Source organism: Coregonus lavaretus (assembly GCF_964263955.1).
Source record: "Coregonus lavaretus genome assembly, chromosome: 19".
NCBI classification, from domain to species: domain Eukaryota; kingdom Metazoa; phylum Chordata; class Actinopteri; order Salmoniformes; family Salmonidae; genus Coregonus; species Coregonus lavaretus.
This window is the reverse complement of record NC_140006.1, coordinates 24210907-24235859: the sequence shown is the minus strand read 5'-3', so window position 1 is coordinate 24235859 and position 24953 is coordinate 24210907. Positions and strand designations below refer to the sequence as shown.

At 43.2% G+C, this 24953-nt stretch overlaps 1 protein-coding gene across 1 annotated transcript in view; it reads right to left on the bottom strand.

Moving 5' to 3' along the window:
* LOC311147084 (collagen alpha-1(XV) chain-like) overlaps nucleotides 1–16901 on the bottom strand; it is a gene marked incomplete at both ends in the record, with an annotated part of 47618 nt that extends 30717 nt beyond the window's left edge. Inside the window, 11 exons of the mRNA XM_084183709.1 lie at nucleotides 179–238; nucleotides 331–408; nucleotides 500–562; nucleotides 659–685; nucleotides 798–998; nucleotides 1111–1148; nucleotides 1709–1841; nucleotides 6604–6696; nucleotides 7343–7417; nucleotides 9413–9969; nucleotides 16592–16901. Coding sequence (XP_084039835.1) covers nucleotides 179–238; nucleotides 331–408; nucleotides 500–562; nucleotides 659–685; nucleotides 798–998; nucleotides 1111–1148; nucleotides 1709–1841; nucleotides 6604–6696; nucleotides 7343–7417; nucleotides 9413–9969; nucleotides 16592–16901 — 1635 coding nt within the window. The remainder of the gene's footprint in view (nucleotides 1–178; nucleotides 239–330; nucleotides 409–499; nucleotides 563–658; nucleotides 686–797; nucleotides 999–1110; nucleotides 1149–1708; nucleotides 1842–6603; nucleotides 6697–7342; nucleotides 7418–9412; nucleotides 9970–16591) is intronic.
* Between the last annotated feature and the right edge of the window lie 8052 nt (nucleotides 16902–24953).

Here is a 24953-nt window from a genome sequence, read left to right as displayed (position 1 = left end):
ATTGAGTGATGAATTCTCGTAGCCTCGTACTTCCAGCCTGATCTCGCAAGCAAGTGTAGCAAAACTTATTTATGAAATCTTGCGAGATAAGGCTGGCAGTATGTGGCTAAAATACTCCTCCTAGAGACATTTTATTAGAGAAAAACATAACAGATGACAGCAGAATTAAAGTTCTTACTCTGATCAATTCTGTATCATCAAGGTCCCCAAAGCCAGAGCTGAGTGCATCCTCTCCGTACTGCAATTCAAAGGAAAACAGGCAATTAAGACAAATCCCCATTTGATCCCCAGTTCAATCCGATGTTTCCAGGATGTTACACTGCTACCCACCGGTACGCTGTGTGATCTGAGGGGTCCGGGAGGTCCAGGGGGGCCTGGAGGCCCTGGTAGGCCTGCTCCTGGGTCCCCCTGTACAGAAGAGAACACAGGGTACGACTAACTGCCTATCTCACACACATTGAATATACATTTTTCCTTTGAACACCTTTTATTACTGTACCTTGTCTCCTTTGACTCCAACCTCCCCTGCCAAACCTGGGAAACCTTGAGGTCCTCTCTGTCCCTGTGGAGATGACCATAGATTAGGTCATTTCTTAAAACATACAGTATTTATGTATGACAGAACAGTACAATTTGACACAAGACCACATTTACTCACTGGATCTCCATCTTCACCCTTGCTTCCCTGAAAAATGTGAATGCTCCTTTGATTTATCTTTTCAGTCATGTCAAGTGAAGGTAATAGAAAACATAATCAAACATGTACTACTATCACAGAGTAATGACATAAAGCTCACTGGCTGTCCATCCTTCCCTGGCACCCCAGGGGCCCCTGTTGGTCCTGAAGGCCCCTGAGGGCCCCTGGGTCCTGGCTGGCTGTGCCCAGACCTCCTACCCTCAGAGGGAGTGGAGGGGCCAGGGGGGCCACGGGGACCAGCAGGACCCATAGGCCCAGGCTCTCCTCGCTCTCCTTTCTGTCTGTGGCTAAGAGGCCCACCCTGATGATCAGCGCAAAGAGGAGAACGTTGTGTAAGAAGATGTATTAAATACTGAATAATGAATTAAGCATTTAAAGGACATCAGGTTTTGAGGCACGTAACTATTACTTACATCCCCTGACCTCTCTGGCTCCTCTGTCTGGTTGGGTCCTGAGAGAGGAATAAGAGACATCAATAGGATTAACCAATGAGGGATATATGATGTATTCAACCAACAATATTAACCAATGAGAGACAGATATGATTGATCAATGCAAAGGGAAAATCTAATAACAATTGACATAGTCACCAGACGAGTTAAATCAAGCTCAATTATCAGTTATATGAAAGTGCCCTGTACTGCCATAGTCTCCTGAGTGGCGCAGTGGTCTAAGGCACTGCATCGCAGTGCTAACTGCGCCACTAGAGATCCTAGTTCGAATCCAGGCTCTGTCGCAGCCGGCCGTGACCGGGAGACTCATGGGCGGCGCACAATTGGCCCAGCGTCGTCCAGGGTAGGGGAGGGAATGGCCGGGCAGGGATGTAGCTCAGTTGATAGAGCATGGCGTTTGCAACGCCAGGGTTGTGGGTTCGTTTCCCACGGGGGGCCAGTATAAAAAAAAAAAATTTATTCACTAACTGTAAGTCGCTCTGGATAAGAGCGTCTGCTAAATGACTAAAATGTAAATGTAATATGATGATTGGTTAAGATAAGAGCATGGTGAACCTGCCTTCCCCACCTCTGAGCAGCATCTCCTGATGGGCCTCCTCTGTGGGAGTCAGGTGACCTGAGTACTCATCTAGCTCCACCTCCGGAGACTCTGTGGGCGGGGCTCGCACCGGCCCGCTCAGCATATCCTCTGGCTGGAGGGAGAAAAATATTAAGGAGGAAGAGAGAGAGATAAAGAGTGAATGTGAGAAAGAGTAAAAAGTGAGCGAGAGAGTGAGAGAGCGAGAGAGAGAGCGAGCGAGAGAGAGGGGGGGTAAGTAAATTGGTGTGTTAGTGTTGGGAGGATGAAAGTCAATGTAGCATACACACAGCTGGAATCTGGAGCACTCCCGGAACAGAAGAGAAACAGACAACAAAAAGTGATCTTCACTGGGTACATGAGTGCAGCACTGTATCTGTGTTTGCTTCCTATTGACAAGGATGTGGGGGTTGGCCACATTTTCCTGATAAACAACCACTGCTACCAGTAGACATAACAGACACATCAAAGGCCAGTGTAGAGACTTGATATGGGGGGGACATAGACAAACACGCTATCCAGGTTACACTTCCACACTCCATTCCCCCAGGGGGCCTGGTTGATAAGCACACCAAGTGCTGCCAATTAAGGTGATATTCAGTCAGTGTCTCAGGGGGCAAGCCGTGAGGCTACTGGGTTTGTTTAGTGGCCATGATGTCTTTAGTTTGGGCATGCCTTTGGTATTTTTCCTTTTTGTACATATTTATGTTTCGTCACCATTTGAACAAATTATAATCCGCTTGGACTGGCCAACCAGGAGGTCAAGTCGGAGCTGGCCCTGAACTCGGTACGTTGCTGTCTTCTGGGCACATGCACTGCATGAAAAGCAGAGTTTCTGGGTGAAATCGGATCTGCTATATTCCTGTGATATTTGAGGTGCACGGTCGTGGGTGTGAATTTCCATTTCGCCCTACTAGCTTATGTTGCTAGCTGTTTTATTTTTTACATTTAATACAGGCCTCTTCTATAATTTTCTTGTACAATTGGCACTGTATAAATAGAGTGAAGGAGATATACTGGTGTTGCCCATACAATGCATGGGTGTCATAGCTACATACACATCTAGTGAGAATAGGCTGTGTTTACACAGGAGAAAAAGAGTGAAACGCTCAAAGTTATGTTTAATGCCTTTTTACATACGATAACAAGGCGATGCACCAAACCAACATACAATTAACCTTTTGCTTATATCCATTGCAGGTTCTTGTGCCACCTATTACGAGATTGAGGCGGGCGTATCTTTCAGGTTTACCTGAGAACATAGGGGACACAATCGTGGAGAAACACGCAAAGAAGGGTTGCCAGAGGAGAAAGGTGGTAAGCCTTTTTGTACAAGTAGCTTCTGTGTAACCCTAGTTTTACCACTCCTGTATTACTCCTGGTCCTTGGAATACAAAGGTGGTGCATGGCCCAATTACATGTTTCAAGTTATATATTTGAGTCTAGAAGAGTAGAATGAAAACAAATGTTGAATTCCAACCACCTGGTCTAGAGTGGCTGCTATAGCCCCTGGGGTTCCATTAATCACCGATTTGCTGTACTTTGTTGGAACACTAATTGCCTCTGTATCAGAACTGCATTGACTGTTTTACTGAAAATAACAGTAATCATGAACCAGGTTCATATTTTGGCAAAAACGCCCACATGCTTGTAGCTCTGTGTACTGCCAGTATCACATGCATAACTTGTTGCATATCTCGTTTGATTATAATTATTGTAACGACCCGGTATTGTGTTCAGTTTTCATGGGTGTGTTATTGTTCTCATAGGTGCTAGCAGGGGTTCAATATGCCAGGACAGACGGAAAGGTTGAGGGGGTATGATGGGTAATCCCATGGGGTTTTGAAATGCATAAATAGGGGCTACTGTCTCATCTCTCTCTCTTCTGTTCGGGACCCTGACCTGCTCCTAGGAGGGTGACCCTTAACTTGACATGGTATATTTGTGTACGTTCGGAATTTAGCGGCGTGGACTGTGGCCTGAACAATAGCCCAGTTTAGGAATAAACCTGTGTTCTGCCCTGCACATCTGGTGTCCGTCTCTTTTTCCTTTATGACCCAGCTGGGTCATTACATTATCTTTGGCTAGTTGTTTGAGGGCGATACATCCGGTGCATGGAGCCAAAAGCATGTGAAGCCCCTTTCAACCAGGTGGAATTCAACTATTGTTTTCACAATATTCCTATAATACTAATAATCTCAGTAATTTCACTTATATAAATTTGTTTTTTTGGGGGGGTGGGGTTTACGTGATAGGTTGGAATTCCCCTTTAATATCTCTATCTGGGGTTGGTGGGGCTTTAAATTAAAGTTCAGAAAAATATAAATGCAACATGTAAAGTGTTGGTCCCGTGTTTCATGAGCTGAAAAAAGACCTTTTCCATACACACAAAAAGCTTATTTCTCTCAAAATGTGTGTACATCCCTGTTAGTGAGCATTTCTCCTTTGCCACGATAATCCATCCACCTGACAGGTGTGGCATATCAAGAAGCTGATTAAACAGCATGATCATTACACAGGTCACCTTGTGCTGGGGACAATAAAAGGCCACTCTAAAATGTGCAATTTTGTCACACAACACAATGCCACATATGTCTCACGTTTTGAGGGAGCGTGCATTTGGCATGCTGACTGCAGGAATGTCCATCAGAGCTGTTACCAGAGAATCTAATGAGAATTTTGTTACCATAAGCTGCCTCCAACGTCATTTTAGAGAATTTGGCAGTACGTCCAACTGGCCTCACAACCACAGACCACGTGGAACCATGCCAGCCCAGAACCTCCACATCCGGCTTCTTCATCTGCAGGATCGTCTGAAGGTATTTCTGTCTGTAATAAAGCCCTTTTGTTGGGAAAAACGCATTCTGATTGGCTGGGCCTGGCTCCCCAGTGGGTGGGCCTATCCCAGGCCCACCCATGGCTGCACCCATTTACAGTTTACATTTTAGTCATTTAGCAGACGCTCTTATCCAGAGCGACTTACAGTTAGTGAGTGCATAAATTTTTCATACCCTGCCCAGTCATGTGAAATCCATATATTAGGGCCTAATGAATTTCTTTCAATTGACTGATTTCCTTATATGAACTATAACTCAGTAAAATCTTTGAAATTGTTGCATGTTGCGTTTATATTTTGGTTCAGTATATATGAATATGCATGACTTGAGACTGATGCATTTGTTTACTGTATTCTATAGTTTTCTTAGTTTTTGCTTCTAGATGCACAGTCAAGAGTGCTTGCAGAGGATGAGAGACATTTGGACAGGAGTTAATGTTGACCTGATGAGCGATGAGGATGGCCTGCAAAACGGAAAACCAGTGTGGTTCGTTAAGCCCCCCCTGCTTCCAGAGTGAGGCGCTCACTGCCCTTTGTCAAGAACTTGGAGAGGGACCAGAGCTACTTGGCGAGCCACACCACACAAATCATATATGGGGAGTTTTCGTCAAAGCAACCTAGATCCCATGGACCCCTCTACCCTCAACACTATAGCACCACAGTAACCCCAATGGAGGCTCGCCCTGGGCCAAGCTGGATGACTGTCAGTATAGTGCTTGATTCTTTTGAAAACTTTTGAATAGTCTCGTTCATATTTCCTTCATTTGGTGTATACCTGTTTACACAAATGTAAGCTGGTAAGCACCACATTTGAAATTCAAAGATGAAAGTAAAAAATATTAAACTCAAGCATTGTACTGGCAGAATTCCTCCAGCTTGGCCCAGGTCGAGCCTCCATGGCGGTTACTTTAGTTTCAGGCCCTGCTTAGACTAAATGCAGATACTATTACCTGCTTTCTCCTTCTCTGCTGAAATTATAGAGTGGATTTGTGTGTTTTATTCAAGGAACTAAGAGATGTTTAGCGATAGTATAGCGACATTGTGAGGTGCAGGGAAAACCTTGATAGTGGTGCTTACATATTTTTTTCTGAAAAGGTGTAGGAACCCTGAGGTGTGATATTAATAATAGCTATTCTTAATTCACTAATTAATTAATTCCACAATTAATTGTGTTTTTAATATACCATTGACAGCCACTAAGGCAAGCTAGCAATGACTAGCATTAGCATTCATTGTGGCGAATAAGCATGCACAGCCTTAAACAAGTGCACGGTTATTTACTGACATTTATGGGAGAGACTTGGGCGGACGTGGACAGAGATGTATTGCAACTGACGTCAAACATGCATTGGAATTTCAAGATGTGGGTGGACGTGTGGGGATTTACTGAACCGTTCCGGATATATACATGCCCGTACACACGTCCGCACACACAAGTGGTCCGTTATCGGAGATATACCGGACGTGTTCAGGGCTGTGCACTTTCACGCAAATTTCCAGAAACTGTTTTTGGAATTGTGCACTGGCGTGTTCGACCCGTAAATGTGCCTTTCCATGCAGTGATGTGCATTCAACACGGTCCTCAAACGCTGATTTCTCACATAAATGCACACATTCATTCAGGTTACAGACCATGTAACAAGGCTTAAGACCCCTAGACTTAACGAGTGCAACAATATTAGCAGGCTAGTTATTGGGTTTCGCAAAACTGGGTAGAGGGATAGAGGTACTGAATCGTCCTACTGGAATATATCCCCCCAGTGTTCACTATTACATTACTTGTGTTTTGTATCAGTACAAATTGAAACTGATGAAACAGACAAAAGATGTTCCACTACATGTCAAAGGCTTATGTAAGAGACTTCCAATGAAGTCTGTTAGAAAGTGTTGCTCAGACAGCAATGTGCCTTGTGTCCAAGCCAATCTTAGTTGTGTGGACGGATGTTCTCTCTCTCATCTCTGCTCACCCAGCGTCCGTTGACAGCCTCTCACTGAACACAATCTCTCACACCCCATGCTCACACTATCCATCTTTACTCACCCGTGCTGTTTCCTTTCTTCGTTCCATGTTCATCAGCTCATCCTCTGTTTCACGGTCGTCCATCGTTTCGTCCCCACTCCCATCCCCAGAAGCCTGGAATACAGAAGACTACCACCATACATCTCTCCATCCAAACATGATTTTGACACCAGTGACCTAGAAGTAGAATTTCCCTAACTAACCACTAGAGGGAACTCTTCATTCACATAATTTAGGTGAAGCAAGGCGAGAGTAGTGGCAGCTATGTACATTCAAATCAGTGGAGGCTGCTGAGGGGAGAACGGCAAATGGAATGGCATCAAACACCTGGAAATCATGTGTTTGATGTATTTGATGTCATTCCACTGATTCCGCTCCAGTCATTACCACGAGCCCGTTCTCCCCAATTAAGGTGCCACCAACCTCCTGTGATTCAAATGGATGTGAGTGATGTGAGTGAGAGCCAGTTAAAAGTGACCGTCAACTAGTAAACATTATTCCCTCTTTTGAACACTAGAGAGAGCCAAGTGTATTCTTTATGCAAGTCAAGCCATGGATAAATTTGTCTTGCGAGCCAAACGCTCAACACGTTACTCAATACGAGGCCTCTAGAATATTTGCATCTGAGCTCCTAGAGTGTGAGGCTCTCCTTTTCTTTTTCAAGAGGCCTCTAGAATGTCAGGATCTCAAGGCTATGGATACATACATATCAATGGAACTGAATGTGTATTGTGTCAGGATGTGGTGTGTAGACACTCACATCGGGATAATCTTCCTCACACTGCTCCTCTGCAGCCCTGGGGTCTGATTTGATCACCAGCTGCTGGATAGAGCCCTGTACAGAGGGAGAGAAAGAGAGAGCTATGTGATAATGCTTTGGTGATGTATGATAAGGAGTTATTGTGCTGATGTAGAGAGCGAGAGCGAGAGAGAAAGAGGCAGATTCTGATCTGGGATCAGTGGGATGTAAAATACTGGCCCCACAGTCAGTCAGTATGGAACACAGCAAACTACTGAAACACATTTACTACTGTAAAATCATAAAAACAGACAATATTGCATAGAGAGACAGAGACAGAACACAAGACCAAAGATAGAAAGACAGATAGAGAGAGAGAGTGAGAGTGAAACGAATCAAGGCTGCATCAGAACAAAACTCGGAGCTTTGTCGTCCTGGCTGGTTTTGAAGGGCCAGAGCCATCTCGTGGCACAGAGTTTAACCCAGCAGTATTGTATCGCCCCGCATGACAGTCCACTGTGTTCTGTTGGCTTGATGATTAACTGTGGGACTCCCTTATTCTACCGCCTACTCTTCCTCCCGCTCTACCCCTCCTTTCCCACCTCATCTCCCCCTCTCTCGCCCCCATCTTCCCCTCTCACCTCCTCTCACCTCCTCCTCTCCCACTTTCCCCTCTCTCTACCCCTCCCTCTTATTATCCCCCCTCCCTCTCTGGCCCCTCTGCTCTGACTGACTGACTGACTGACTGTGGTGTACCCCTATTGGCCATCTCAGGCCCCTCGCCAGTCCAGCACCAAATTGCCTCACAACAACAAAAGGAAAAGCTGCCCACTTTGCTGCCGTCGCCACGGAAACCACTTTCCCAAACACACACCACCACCACCACCGTCAGAACTCTCGAGGCGCAGCAGCATACTAATAAAGAACGTTGCCGGATGGTTCATTTAGGGGCGTGGAGAAAGTCCCATTCACTTCATCAAGTTTTTATTAGTCATATCATGTACAGGATACACATGGTATACACTGTCCAATGAAATGCTTACTTGCAGGTTCCTTCTCAACAATGCAACAACAATAAGAAATAATAAAATATAAGAATACGAACATAAATAGCTCAGTGTTTGTTTGACCTAATAGAAGTGGGCTTTAGGGGAAGTTCTGCTCTTACTGGACTTGATCTAGAAGTATGACACCCAACAAAATTATTAATATGAATATTTTAATTGGTTATATTGAACCAGCTGAATAGTTCTCTCTTCATAGATAATCAATATGAAATATCTCAATGGTCTCACTCTCCATAACTACACTGGTTGACAGTCAATGTGTGGTATGTGGGAGATATTGTTTTGACTAGACCAGACACTACTGTCGCCTCCTTAATTCCTCAGTTAGTGAACCTCACCGTTTCTCCTCTCAGAGAAGCAAAAACTGGAACAGACATCACAGGACACATGAACGTGAGGACTTGAGCTGAGCAGAGCTGACCATGGGTCTGTTTATTAAACAAAGCTGATCTCTCCCTTCCTCTCTGAGAGACTGCCAGGACCTCCCGTTAGTCTGTGTACTATCGATGGCTCTCAAATTTCAGGATGTTTGGAGCGGAGTTATACAACCTTATATGTGCTGATTCTGAGAAACTGACTGAGCATATTCATACATTAATCACTATTTATGATATAGCTAAACATTCTTGTTGAAATCCGATATTGTATGCTAGACAAGTGGTGCATAGCGAATGGGAAGATGTCCCAGCTGTGGAGCTTTTAGGACAGTAGTTAAGACTAATTAAACACAGATGACCTTTGAGTCTTTTATCATGTTAATGGAGTAATGTTCATGCTAACGCAGCCTGGGCAAACAGAGTAGGACTAACAATCCACACAGTGCAAGTAATTTGTGCAAAGAATTAAACATAGACACACACAGAGAGAGAGAGAGAGAGAGAGAGAGAGAGAGATAGAGAGAGAGAGAGAGAGAGAGAGAGAGAGAGAGAGAGAGAGAGAGAGACCAACCCACCCAAACCCAGCACACATAAACCTACAGTAAGACATGGTACTGTAAAATGATCAGAAGCAACCCTCGACTTACCACAAACCTCTCCAGCCCAGTCCCTCCAGCGTTGCCCACAAAGATGCCTGAGCTGGGCTCAAAGCTGAGCTGGTGGCTGCTCCTGTGGAAGGTCTCTGCTTGGAAGTCATCACAGTCCATATAGAGGCGCACCTCCTGGTCCTGCACCGACAGAGTGAATATTGTCCACTTTTTGGTCATATCAGGCACCTTGAAAGACACCACCTGCTGGCTGTGTGAGGACCCCTGGCCCCCCTCGGTGTAGTACAGCTGAATACTCTGAGTCTGATCCTCCACGGCTGTCAGCGCCAGCCCCAGCTGCACCACCCTCTGCTGGGCATCAGTGATGGCGAACAGCACCCCTCCCTGGTTGCTGCTGGGCCTAATGGTGACGATGATGGCAAAGTCCTTGAAGAAAGGGTCGGGCATGAAGGTCTTGGTGAGGCGTCCGATGTTGGCGCCGGGCCCGAAGTTGTAGGCCGGCCGGAAGCCCTCATAGCCGGTGATATAGGTGACAGAGGGAGGGAGCGGCACCCCAATCAACTCAGTCAGGTCTAGGTGGCCTTTAGAGCCATGCTCTGTAAGGAGGAGGAAACGCAACAGAATCATGAGATCAAAACACAATGAACAGAATCACGTATGAGCCTAAAGCTGTAAAGAAAACTCTGTGGCAGTTAGCCTAGCAGTTAGCCTAGCGGTTAAGAGCATTGGGACAGTAACTGAAAGGTCGCTGGTTCGCGTTGTGCCAGTAACCGAAAGGTCGCTGGTTCAAGTCCCCGAGCCGACTGAAAAATCTGTTGATGGGCCGTTGAGCAAGGCACTTAACCCTAATTGCTCCTGTAAGTCACTCTGGATAAGAGCATCTGCTAAATTACTAAAATGTAAATATAATAGAGGGTACAGTATTACTATAGATATCAGCAACATTTCTACTATCAGCATAGCATTACTAAAAATCACAATAACATCCAATGCTCTCATCAAGACATGTCAGCATCCTGTACGTAATCGAGTTACGTCATTTCACCACTGCAGTCAGAACTGCAATCACTGGAACCTTTATGGAACTCCTCCTCCAGTGTAACGAATCAATTAGCAGATAATATCATATAAGTACACCACCGGTCAAAAGTTTTAGAACACCTACTCAATCAAGGGTTTTTCTTAATTTGTACTATTTTCTACATTGTAAAATAATAGTGAAGACATCAAAACTATGAAATAACACATATGGAATCATGTAGTAACCAAAAAAGTGTAAAACAAAGCAAAATATATATTTGAGATTCTTCAAATAGCCACCCTTTGCCTTGATGACAGCTTTGCGCACTCTTGGCATTCTCTCAACCAGCTTCATGAGGTAGTCACCTGGAATGCATTTCAATTAACACGTGTGCCTTCTTAAAAGTTAATTCGTGGAAATTATTTCCTTCTTAATGCATTTGAGCCAATCAGTTGTGTTGTGACAAGGTAGGGGGGTGTACAGAAAATATCCCTATTTGGTAAAAGACCCAGTCCATATTATGGCAAGAACAGCTCAAATAATAAAGAGAAATGACAGTCCATCATTACTTTAAGACATGAAGGTCAGTCAATCCGGAACATTTCAAGAACTTTGAAAGTTTCTTCAAGTGCAGTCGCAAAAACCATCAAGCGCTATGATGAAATTGGCTCTCATGAGGACCGCCACAGGAATGGAAGACCCAGAGTTACCTCTGCTGCAGAGGATAAGTTCATTAGAGTTACCAGCCTCAGAAATTGCAGCCCAAATAAATGCTTCACAGAGTTCAAGTAACAGACACATCTCAACATCAACTGTTCAGAGGAGACTGTGTGAGTCAGGCCTTCATGGTTGAATTGCTGCAATGAAACCACTACTAAAGGACACCAATAAGAAGAAGATACTTGCTTGGGCTACGAAACACGAGCAATGGACATTAGACCGGTGGAAATGTGTCCTTTGGCAGGAGTCCACATTTTTGGTTCCAACTGCCGTGTCTTTGTGAGACGCGGTGTGGGTGAACGGATGATCTCTGCATGTGTATTTCCCACCGTAAAGCATGGAGGAGGAGGTGTTATGGTGTGGGGGTGCTTTGCTAGTGACACTGTCTGTGATTTATTAAGAATTCAAGGCACATTTAACCAGCATGGCTACCACAGTATTCTGCAGCGATACGCCATCCAATCTGGTTTGGGCTTAGTGGGACTATCATTTGTTTTTCAACAGGACAATGACCCAACACACCTCCAGTCTGTGTAAGGGCTATTTGACCAAGAAGGAGAGTGATGGAGTGCTGCATCAGATGACCTGGCCTCCACAATCCCCTGACCTCAACTAAATTGAGATGGTTTGGGATGAGTCGGACCGCAGAGTGAAGGAAAAGCAGCCAACAAGTGCTCAGCATATGTGGGAACTCCTTCAAGACTGTTGGAAAAGCATTCCAGGTGAAGCTGGTTGAGAGAATGCCAAGAGTGTGCAAAGCTGTCATCAAGGCAAAGGGTGGCTATTTGAAGAATCTCAAATAAAAAATATATTTAGATTTCTTTAATACTTTTTTGGTTACTACATGATTCCATATGTGTTATTTCATAGTTTTGATGTCTTCACTCTTATTCTACAATGTAGAAAATAGTAAAAAATAAAGAAAACCCTTGAATGAGTAGGTGTTCTAAAACTTTTGACCGGTAGTGTATGTGCTGTCACCTGACCTTGATCAGTCCCTGGCTATCATCACAATCACTATTATATGGTTTTATGCATAGAACACAAAGGTAGGGTTTCCCAGACACAGATTAAGCCTAGTCCTGGACTAAAAAGCACTTTCAATGGAAATTCTACATTGAAAATACTTTTTACATAGATGAAGATATATTACAGTTCACAATAGAATACTACAGTACGTACTATAGAATTATATAGTAAACTGTAGTGTACTGTAGAATAATATACTACACACTGTAGTATCTCTCGATCATGTGTAGTGCTTACTATAGAATGTTGTAGTATACTGTGGAATGCTACAGTAAATCCTATAGTATTAGCCACAAAAAATCACTCTGGTAAATACTACAGTAATGTCCAGAAAAACACAGTATTTAATTTGCATATACCCTGCCCATTCCCCTCCACATTTCACAATTTGTGCCACCCAAAATACTACAGTATACTACAGTCCACAAAAACACTACAGTAAATACTACAGTATACTACAGTCTGCAAAAACACTACAATAAATACTACAGTATACTTCAAGCCACAAAAACACTACATTAATTACTATAGTAATTACTATACACTGCCCGTTCCCCTCCCCATATCGCAATTTGTGCCACCCATTAGTGAGAAACCTACATGCCAAGTATAGACCATATATTGTGTTCCCTACAGATTATAGAAAACAGCAGAAGCGCTGAACTATCTGTTCAGATCCCAGACCGACCTACCTACCTATCTACCTACCTACCTACCTACAGGTTATGGAAAATGTGCTATTTTAGTATTTCTCCAGTATGTCAAAGATAAAACAAAAACACTACAGTAAATACTACAGTATAGTACAGTCTGCAAAAATACTATCGTAAATACTACAGTATACTTCAATCCACAAAAACACGACATTAATTACTATAGTATATACTGTAGTTTTATTTTACTATAGTTAACTGTAAATACTACAGTATACTACAGTAAATTCCGCAAAAACACTACAGTGAATACTATAGTATTTATACCAAAGTATACTATAGTATTTTTTCATGTGGGTAGTACAGCACTCGGCTTAAACTGTGTCCTGGAAACTATCCCAAAGAGCGCAAGCACAGTATAGGACTGATATCTCATACTACCATAACCGATGTGGCCAGGGTCTCCCAAACCCATCTATCCTGATCACTGAGCCTAACGACCCCCTAATGAGTCAAACGTTCACCAATGGCTCATTGCCCTCAATCTTTTTACCCTGTCCAACATAACCTACAGACACTTGGCGTAAAGCCTTTAATTGGGGTTGAGGGGCCTTTCATCGTGGTGTAGAGACAGGGCTTAGCGGAGAAAGATACTGGTAGATCACATTCTCTCCATTCTCCCCCACATGCAGTTCATCTCCCTTGGCGAACACTCTCACCCCAACATTCCACGAGGTAACCTCTTGGCCATTGATTTCCCCTCAGTCTTGTCAAGTGTTAACCCTCCTCTACACATCAGTGGGCCTCTTCGCCCACAGACGAGACATGGTCTCTGATTGTGTCTGTAATTCATCAAATTAGTAAAGTGGAAAAAGACATGCCAATTAGGGAGGAGGGTGGTAGTGTTTGAACATCCTCCACTCGGAACAAATGCCTCCCACAACATGTAGCCTCACACAAACACTGACTGAGTCACACAACCCAGACTACCACAACCAAGCCAATCTATTAGTGGGATCAGAGAAAGATCTTTCAGAAGTTCACGTAAAACAACTCGGTAGAAATACAGTACCAGTCAAAAGTTTGGACACACCTACTCATTCAAGGGTTTTTCTTTATTTTTACTATTTTCTACATTGTAGAATAATAGTGAAGACATCGAAACTATGAAATAACACATATGGAATCATGTAGTAACCAAAAAAAGTGTTAAAAAAATCAAAATATATTTTATATTTGAGATTCTTCCTTTGCCTTCATGACAGCTTTGCGCTCTCTTGGCATTCTCTCAACCAGCTTCATGAGGTAGTCACCTGGAATACATTTCAATTAACACGTGTGCCTTGTTAAAAGTTCATTCTTAATGCATTTGAGCCAATCATTTGTGTTGTGACAAGGTAGGGGGGTATAGAGAAGGTAGCCCTATTTGGTAAAAGACCAAGTCCATATTATGGCTAGAACAGCTCAAATAAGCAAAGAGAAATGACAGTCCATCATTACTTTAAGACATGAAGGTCAGTCAATCTGGAAAATGTCAAGAACTTTGAAAGTGCAGTCGCAAAAACCATCAAGCGCTATGATGAAACTGGCTCTCATGAGGACTGCCACAGGAAAGGAAGACCCAGAGTTACCTCTGCTGCAGAGGATAAGTTCATTAGCGTTAACTGCACCTCAGATTGCAGCCCAAATAAAGGCTTCACAGAGTTCAAGTAACAGACACATCTCAACATTGACTGTTCAGAGGAGACTGCGTGAATCTGGCCTTCATGGTCGAATTGCTGCAAAGAAACCACTACTAAAGGACACCAATAATAAGAAGAGACTTGCTTGTGCCAAGAAACACGAGCAATAGACATTAGACCGGTGGAAATCTGTCCTTTGGTCTGATGAGTCCAAATATGAGATTTTTGGTTCCAACTGCTGTCTTTGTGAGACGCAGAGTAGGTGAACGGATGATCTCCACATTTGTTGTTCCCATCATGAAGCATGGAGGAGGAGGTGTGATGGTGCTTTGCTGGTAACACTGTCAGTGATTTATTTTGAAATCAAGGCACACTTAACCAGCATGGCTACCACAGCATTTTGCAGCGATATGCCATCCCATCTGTTTTGCGCTTAGTGGGACTATCATTTGTTTTTCAACAGGACAATGACCCAACACACCCCCAGGCTGTGTAAGGGCTATTTTACCAAGAAGGAGAGTGATGGAGTGCTGCATCAGATGACCTGTCCTCCACAATCACCCGACCTCAACCCAATTGAGATGGTTTGGGATGAGTTGGACCGCAGAGTGAAGGAAAAGCAGTCAACAAGTGCTCAGCATATGTGGGAACTCCTTCAAGACTGTTGTAAAAGCATTCCAGTTGAAGCTGGTTGAGAGAATGCCAAGAGTGTGCAAAGCTGTCATCAAGGCAAAGGGTGGCTATTTGAAGAATCTCAAATATAAAATATATTTTGATTTGTTTAACACTTTTTTGGTTACTACATGATTCCATATGTGTTATTTCATAGTTTTGATTTCTTCACTATTAAAAGTAAAAATAAAGAAAAACTCTTGAATGAGTAGGTGTGTCCAAACTTTGACTGGTATTTTATATACAAACATATATCTGATGTCCTCAATGAAAACCCTGCCTGTTTTAGCATAGCAACACAGTAATGCTAATAACATACAGGTGAATGGTGTGAACTGTCTAAAGTTCTATAAGTAGGTTGCCATACTGAGTGGATGTCTGGGAGCGTGAGTTACTGTTTATGGCCGGCAATTATCAAAGCTGGATCGACAGACAGACATCCTCCTCAGACAGACACATTAACATTGTGGAGAGAAGATGTCAGAGCGTAACACCTACAGTACAGCTCAGACAGAGGAATAGACAGGAGAGACAAGAGTTAACAACACATTTTGTTCAGAGAGAGCTTGCAGAATGTGGATACAACTTTGTCCTCTTTGTCCAGTGATTTTCTCGGAGTTTACTGAATGATGATTTAGCCCCCAATTCTTCTAGTCAGGCAAGACATCAGACATACAGTATTTTGGAAATGGATTTCCCTATATCCGGTGCCCCATCCATCTCAGTTATGAAAATGTTGTATCGCTCCTCTCATCTCCAGCCTCTTGATATCAGTCCTCCCTCCCGTACCTCACCCATCCGTCTGTGCCCCATTCCCCACTCTCGCTCTCTCACCGCACAACCCAGCCCAGCGCAGGCTCTGAAACAATTCTCACACTTCTCGGACCACATTTTCCCCAGGTTCCAGGAAGGCTCTTGGCCCTAATCCTATTATTTTAATATCATGTGATAGGGATTTACTTTGGAAACCAAGGGGCTAGCAGGAAACCTGCTCCCCTCAGCAATGCACAGCCTCAATTAGACAAGTTAAAAAAGCGTAGCCATGCTCAGTAAGCTTGAGCAGGCTGTGAGGGAACACACTACCTAATCTCTGTCATGATCCCACTACAAGTATCAGCTTGAGACTACTTTAACAAAAATTATGAACCACCATGAGTCCATAGCTCCACAGCTGCCACATTGTCAGGGCCTTTAGATTCCTTCAGGGGAAGTTTTTACAGCATTATGCTAAGTCGATGACTGAGAACTCACAGAGCATTGGTTCTGTTTAATTGAACGTGCAAGCCAAGTGCAGAACCAGTAGCAGAACTGTTGTTATTTAAACACAACATAAAGACCACTTTTTTGGACAGAATCCCAAACGGAAATTAACCTGAAAAAACTACATCATCCAGCACACTCCAGGTGTTCCTCGACTCCTGCACAGCACAGAATAACTTACCACGACTCTTCCACATTTTCAGAGGTATTTTCTTAGCCTTGGGCTTGATCTCTGTTGTTCCAGCACCTGCAGGCTCCTGTGTGCTCTGTAGAAGTGTACTCTGAACAGGTGCAGTAGTGTACACCTCCGTCTGGGTGCCCACCTCTGTCCCTTCCATTGTCCAAAATACCTTGGTGGTGGTGGTGGGGACCTCGGTGGTGGGGGCCTGTGTGGTCATGTCCTGTGCTTTCCCCCAGAACACACCCCACCATTGGCCTTGAACAGGAGCCATGAGCAGCAGCAGCAGACTGCACAGATGCAGGACAGCCATCCTGTCCTGATGCTCCAACTACCGACTAAAAAGTCAACAAGATTTATGTTCTCCAGTATGTTCACAGCTCAGCTCTCATGCTCCACTCCCTTCCCTGCTTCTATCTTCTCTCTCTATCTCTCTCTCAGCCACTACTGGATCTCCTCTCCCTCTGCTCTGCTCTGTGATTAGCAGCGACCCCTGCTCCAGGCCCCCTCAGCACCACGCAGACTTAGGTATTTCACAGGCAGCACAGCAAGAGCAGTGGCAGCAGCTCTACACCACGTCTGGCTCACTTCACTCTGGCTCCCATCACAGTGGGTGGGTGTGTTAAGAGGATGTAAGGGCCAGCCGTAAGCCACAGCCCCCTTGAGTAATGCCATCCCCCTCTGTATACCATTATCATCAACCCTAGTACAGCTTACATGCAGGAGCTGGCCATCAACAGTTTGCTTACTATTTTTATTTCTTATTTTATTTAACCTTTACTTAACTAGGCAAGTCAGTTAAGAACAAATTCTTATTTACAATGACGGCCTACACCAGCCAAACCCGGACGACACTGGGCCAATTGTGCGCTGCCCTAAGGGACTCCCAATCACGGCCGGTTGTGATACAGCCTGGAATCGAACCAGGGGGTCTGTAGTGACGCCTCAAGCACGGAGATGCAGTGCCTTAGACCGCTGCGCCACTCGGGAGCCCGACAACAAATCAGTAAAAATAATTAGGGGCACCGCGACATTAGCTCTAGCATTTTTTATCCTATAGTACGTTCTCCATCTTCTTTTTAAAAAGTGATCCAACATGTTTTCAGCACCTTTATTTCCATGACTGATCAAAACTCGTTTTTATTATGGCTCTCTCATATGTTTCTGCAGCAGACATACTGTATAGTGAGCAATATGCTTGGAACATCAAATCGCAATATAATCGCAGTATCGAATCACAATACATATAGAATCATGAGAATCGCAATACATATCGTATCGGGACCTAAGTACCGTGATAATATCGTAATATTGTATCATGAGGTCCCTGGCAATTCCCAGCCCTAAAGGACATGGTGAGCACTATACACATTTTCAATTCCCCCAGGGACAAGAGTCAGGACTACAAGACCTCAAAAGAATGCTGTAAAAAGGGCACCACAAAGGCACACAATTAAATGTGACATTAACGGTTCATACATTTCACATATTACCTATCCTTAGTCAGTTGCATTCATGTACATGAATAAGCTGAATAGAACTATAGGTGTAACAATACACATAAACCGCGGGAACTAGGGGTGCTGAGGGTGCTGCTGCACCCCCTGAAAAATAATGATTTTTTCTTTAATATAAAAATTTGATTTTGTTTGCAAAAAGTATTTTTGACCAAAAGTAGTGCCCCGGGCCTTTACTAGTTATGTATAAGCGGACCAATATAGCTGTCTGTAGCATGGGCAAACAGCCCCAAACTTCTTCCCGCGGCTATGGCAATACATCTCCACAGTTTTTGAATTGTTGACAAAAATGCTCAACAAGGCTTTTGCTGGGATCTGGTGGCATGCATTGAAATGCGTGACCTTATCGTGGCTTTCTTTTGCAAAATTACTATGAATTAACGGATTTGTTTTCAAAAATGGTCAATTGTAAACATCATATTAAGGTGTGAGACATTCATTGTATGACAAGAAAAGATTTGCAGATCCATTTCACTCCAGCAGATAAAATAATCTGTCCACCCACAATTCACCTGTGGGAACATGGCGGCTCTCAACACCACACAACAGAAAGAGCTGGCTGCTACTTTCCGAGAGATTGTTCGTGAGGAGACTACCTCTGCCCTCGACTTGCAATTAAAACCGGTAAATTAATCACTCACTTCTAAAGTGGATGCCTATTCAACTAAAGTGGAAAGTCTGGAGAAGACGGTCAATGTGACAGAGGTGTGAATCCATGACCTGGAAACAGAGCGACCTAAGCTAGAAGGGGCAATCAATCTCCTAAAAGAGAAAATGGAATCACTTGAAAATTATTCTGGTTAAGTGAATGTACGGGTTGTAGGACTTGAAACAGGCGTGGATGCGGGCAACCCAACTTCTTTCATGAGCAATCTGTTCTATGAACTGTTTGGGCAGGAGAAGCTGGGTCCCATGCTGCTAATTAATATTGCGCACCACACGGGTCCTCTCCGGAATGGCTCTCACTCTATGATTGTACAAATCCACAGTTTTGAAGTCAAACTGCGAATTGTTCGCCTCGCAGTAGAATCGAGGGCTCTGACCTACAGTGAGGGATTATTTTTTTGATCCCCTGCTGATTTTGTACGTTTGCCCACTGACAAAGAAATGATCAGTCTATAATTTTAATGGTAGGTTTATTTGAACAGTGAGAGACAGAATAACAACAAAAAAATCCAGAAAAACGCATGTCAAAAATGTTATAAATTGATTTGCATTTTAATGAGGGAAATAAGTATTTGACTCCCTCTCAATCAGAAAGATTTCTGGCTCCCAGGTGTCTTTTATACAGGTAACAAGCTGAGATTAGGAGCACACTCTTAAAGAGAGTGCTCCTAATCTCAGCTTGTTACCTGTATAAAAAAGACACCTGTCCACAGAAGCAATCAATCAATCAGATTCCAAACTCTTCACCATGGCCAAGACCAAAGAGCTCTCCAAGGATGTCAGGGACAAGATTGTAGACCTACACAAGGCTGGAATTGGTTACAAGACCATCGCCAAGCAGCTTGGTGAGAAGGTGACAACAGTTGGTGCGATTATTCTCAAATGGAAGAAACTCAAAAGACTGTAAATCTCCCTTGTCCTGGGGCTCCATGCAAGATCTCACCTCGTGGAGTTGCAATGATCATGAGAACGGTGAGGAATCAGCCCAGAACTACACGGGAGGATCTTGTCAATGATCTCAAGACAGCTGGGACCATAGTCACCAAGAAAACAATTGGTAACACACTACGCCGTGAAGGACTGAAATCCTGCAGTGCCCGCAAGGTCCCCTGCTCAAGAAAGCACATATACATGCCCGTCTGAAGTTTGCCAATGAACATCTGAATGATTCAGAGGAGAACTGGGTGAAAGTGTTGTGGTCAGATCGAGCTCTTTGGCATCAACTCAACTCGCCGTGTTTGGAGGAGGAGGAATGCTGCCTATGACCCCAAGAACACCATCCCCACCGTCAAACATGGAGGTGGAAACATTATGCTTTGGGGGTGTTTTTCTGCTAAGGGGACAGGACAACTTCACCGCATCAAAGGGACGATGGACGGGGCCATGTACAGTCAAATCTTGGGTGTGAACCTCCTTCCCTCAGCCAGGGCATTGAAAATGGGTCGTGGATGGGTATTCCAGCATGACAATGACCCAAAACACATGGCCAAGGCAACAAAGGAGTGGCTCAAGAAGAAGCACATTAAGGGCCTGGAGTGGCCTAGCCAGTCTCCAGACCTTAATCCCATAGAAAATCTGTGGAGGGAGCTGAAGGTTCGAGTTGCCAAACGTCAGCCTCGAAACCTTAATGACTTGGAGAAGATCTGCAAAGAGGAGTGGGACAAAATCCCTCCTGAGATGTGTGCAAACCTGGTGGCCAACTACAAGAAACGTCTGAGCTCTGTGATTGCCAACAAGGGTTTTGACATCAAGTACTAAGTCATGTTTTGCAGAGGGGTCAAATACTTATTTCCCTCATTAAAATGCAAATCAATTTATAACATTTTTGACATGCGTTTTTCTGGATTTTTTTGTTGTTATTCTGTCTCTCACTGTTCAAATAAACCTACCATTAAAAGTATAGACTGATCATGTCTTTGTCAGTGGGCAAACGTACAAAATCAGCAGGGGAACAAATACTTTTTTCCCTCACTGTATGTGGAGAAAAGGATCAGCATCTACCCAGATCATAGTGGCGAACTGCTAAAACAGAGGGCGACCTACAATGAGGTGAGATCCCAGCTACACAAGCTAAATCTGAGATGCGGCTTCATCCATCCGGCCTCTTGACCTTCCAGAACACAAGATGCACGTTCTCCACTGCCAAGGAAGCTCAAGACTTCTGCGAGAACCACATCAAACCCAATACGCAAGGGGACAAGTCGACAGATTGAACCCCATTATGACTGGCTCAACATTCAATCACGCAGCCTAGAATATGGCTAGGGTATATGCTGCCCTCAGCATAAGACAATGATGAGGACACCCCCTCAAGTGGGTACAAGGAGAATTATTACTATTATTGTTGAGTATTGGACTTTGTTATTATTATATTGCCTATGGAACAGGAGGACATTAACACAGTGATGACACCACAACAATTAATGAACAATATACTGTATTGAGGTGTCACACAGACTGGGCCTGCTTCCTTATGGGGCTACAGCACATTGAATCCCTAAATGGCAAAATATGGCAATATAAGTTGGAAGCTATTCCCCTACTTTTTGTTACTGGTAATGAGAGATGGCCAGTCCCATACGGACTACTACACAATTGTTTAAGGAAGGGGAGGGAGGGAAGGGGGGGGGGGGGGGGGGGATGGTTTTTGTTACACATCCATGGGCTTATTAACACTAAAGATAACAATTATATCATTAATATAACATTCCTTTCTGAAGAACAATTGCAACGCTAGCTATTCTCTCTTGGAATTTGTAAGGCCTAAATGTTCCTATCAAGCGTTCCAGCTGTCTTGATATCCTAGCAAAAAACAATATTGATATAGCAATGCTCCAAGAAACACACCTGCTCCATAAGGACGCACATACTGTAGAATTTCAGAACCATTTGTACAAACTGGCTGCTTTTTCATCAGCCCCAAACAAAACTAAAAGGTGTTATCATAATGATACATAAGAAACTCAAAATCACCATATTGGGTAAAAGGCAAAGACCAAAAAGGCAGAATCACTTTCCTTAGATGTATCCATAATGGAAAGGAAATTGCCTTTATTAATGCGTACACTCCAAATTCATGTGATCCTATGTTTTTTCTTCTTCTCTGAACAGGATATTGTTAGGAATTCCATCTGGATATTGGGACAGACCTGAATGCCATTTTGGACATGCGAGTCAAATCTAATAAGACCAACTACAATCCACACACAACCAAGGCTCTCCAGCATATACTCTCTGATTACAACCTCATTGATGCCTGGCGAGCACATAATCCTAAAGCAAAAGAGTACACTTTCTACTCAAACAGGCATAAATCAGTCTCACGAATCGATTTCATACTATTATCTACACCTCTATTTTCTTTAATTGAGAAAATATAAATTCAACATATGAGCTTGTCTGACCACCATGCTTACTAATGTCAACTTCAAATCTTAGAATCTACTAAAAGAGCCACAAGATGGCGTTTCACCATTTCATTACTACAATTCCTACCTTCTGTGATCAATTTGAAAGTGAACTAAATTAATTCAAAATGATCAATACAAATTCAGTCGATGAACCCCAGCTTCTATGGGATGCCACCGAAGGTTTTATAAAAAATAATGCAACTGCAATTGCATCTGGGTTGAAGAAATCATAATTAAAGATGCCAGAATTGGAAATGTTGTTAACTGGATTAGAGAGTTCTCAACAAACACTATTTTCAGACCAGGTAGCTATTACTCTTTCCAAAGTCAAGACAGAACTTAATTTATTGATTAAAGAGAGCAGAATTTGCCATCAATCGAGTTAGACTCAACCATTACTTCCATGGTAATCGTCCTAGTCGTTTACTATCCAACAAGCTACACAGTACTGATCTATTAGCTGATATAGCAATTATTGAATCTAAAACAGGGGAATTGCTATCAGAACCCAAATTAATCAATCAAAGATTGTCCCGCTTCTATAAATAACTGTACCTACACCTCTGATTGTAAATCCACACGCCAGACTAAGGCCTTTCTAAAATATTTAAGAACTCCTCTTCTCTCAACTGAAGAAGCCACCTCACTGGGAGCCCAAATCTCTCTTAATTAACTCAAAAGGGCATTGGATAGCATGAATAAAGGCAATGGATGGGACGATATTCCTTCTGAGGTTTATTTAAAATGTTGGAATCAATTAGGTCCACTATTGCTCGAAATGATTAACACAGCCATTCACAAAGGTTCATCAAGGAGATTTGAATACAGCACTAATGTAACTTTTATTTAAAAAAGGTAAGGATGTCACCCAGTGTTCTCACTATCGCCCCCTATCTTTGATAAACACAGATATGAAACTGTTTTCCTAAATGTTGTTGTCCCGTCTCGAGATTTACACAAATTGTTCCACACGGACCAAAGCGGGTTTGTTAAAAAACTTTAATCCTCAGATAAACTCAGTCGACTATTACATATCTTAGATGCTTCATCAGAAACAACAACTCCTTGGGCTGTATTATTTCTCGATACAGACAAATATTTTGATAGATGAGAATGTACATATCTCTGGTCTGTCTTGGAACATATGGGAATTGGCTCCAATTTCATTACTATGATTAAAATGCTATATGCCAATCCCTCAGCCATAGTTATAACAGGCAATATCTGCTCCTTTCAGAATCACTAGAAGCAGCAGACAAGGCAATCCAATTTTCCCTTTGCTATTTTTATTATCCACGGAACCCCTGGCCCAGGCAATTTTTCAATCGAAGGAATAACACCAATTTCCCTAGAATCTACTGATTACTTAATCTCGTTATACACTGACGATATTTTACTTTATCTAGACAATGTATCTCAATCACTCCCAAACGCATTGAAGATCATAGATAAATTCAGCTTAATCTCAAATTATAAAATCAATCTAACCAAAATCAGCCCTACTGCATCTCAAGACCCCGATGGAGGACACCATCTTCTACTTATGGAATCCCAATCGTTTCCCATTTTAAATACTTGGGAGTAGATATATTTCCTTTTATTTAGATAAAACCATCAGCAGAAACTTTAACAGAACGCTAAAGTAAATTCAATCTGACCTGGATGGAATAATGTCCCAGTTGCTTTAACCGGCAGAATATCTATTGTCAAAATAAATATATAGTGCATTCGGAAAGTATTCAGACCCCTTCCCATTTTACACATTTTGTTACGTTACAGCCTTATTCTAAAATGGATTAAAGTAATGTTTTCCCTCACCAATCTACACACAATACCCCATAATGACAAAGCAAAAACAGGTTTTAAACATTTTTGCAAAATTATTAAAAATAAAAAATCTGAAATACCTTATTTACATAAGTATTCAGACCCTTTGCTATGAGACTCGAAATTGAGCTCAGGTACATCCTGTTTCCATTTATCATCCTTGAGATGTTTCTACAACTTGATTGGAGTCCAACTGTGGTCAATTCAATTGATTGGACATGATTTGCAAAGGCACACACCTGTCTATATAAGGTCCCACAGTTGACAGTGCACGTCAGAGCAAACACCATGCCATGAGGTCAAAGGAATTGTCCGTAGAGCTCTGAGACAGGATTGTGTCGAGGCACAGATCTGGGAAAGGGTACTAAAATATTTCTGCAGCATTGAAGGTCCCCAAGAACACAGTGGCCTCCATCATTCTTAAATGGAAGAAGTTTAGAACCACCAAGACTCTTCTAGAGCTGGCCACCCAGCCAAACTGAGCAATCGAGGGAGAAGGGCCTTGGTCAGGGAGGTGACCAAGAACCCGAAGGCTCCAGAGATCCTCTGTGGAGATGGGAAAACCTTCCAGAAGGACAACCATCTCTGTAACACTCCACCAATCAGGCCTTTATGGTAGAGTGGCCAGACGGAAGTCATTTCTCAGTAAAATGCACGACAGCCCGCTTGGAGTTTGCCAAAAGGCACCTAAAGGACTCTCAGACCATGAGAAACAAGATTCTCTGGTCTGATGAAACCAAGATTGAACTCTTTGGCCTGTATGCCAAGCGTCACATCTGGAGGAAACCTGGCACCATCCCTACGGTGAAGCATGGTGATGGCAGCATCATGCTGTGGGGATGTTTTTCTGTGGCAGGGACTGGGAAACTAGTCAGGATCAAGGGAAAGATTAACGGAGAAAAGTACAGAGAGATTCTTGATGAAAACCTGCTCCAGAGTGCTCAG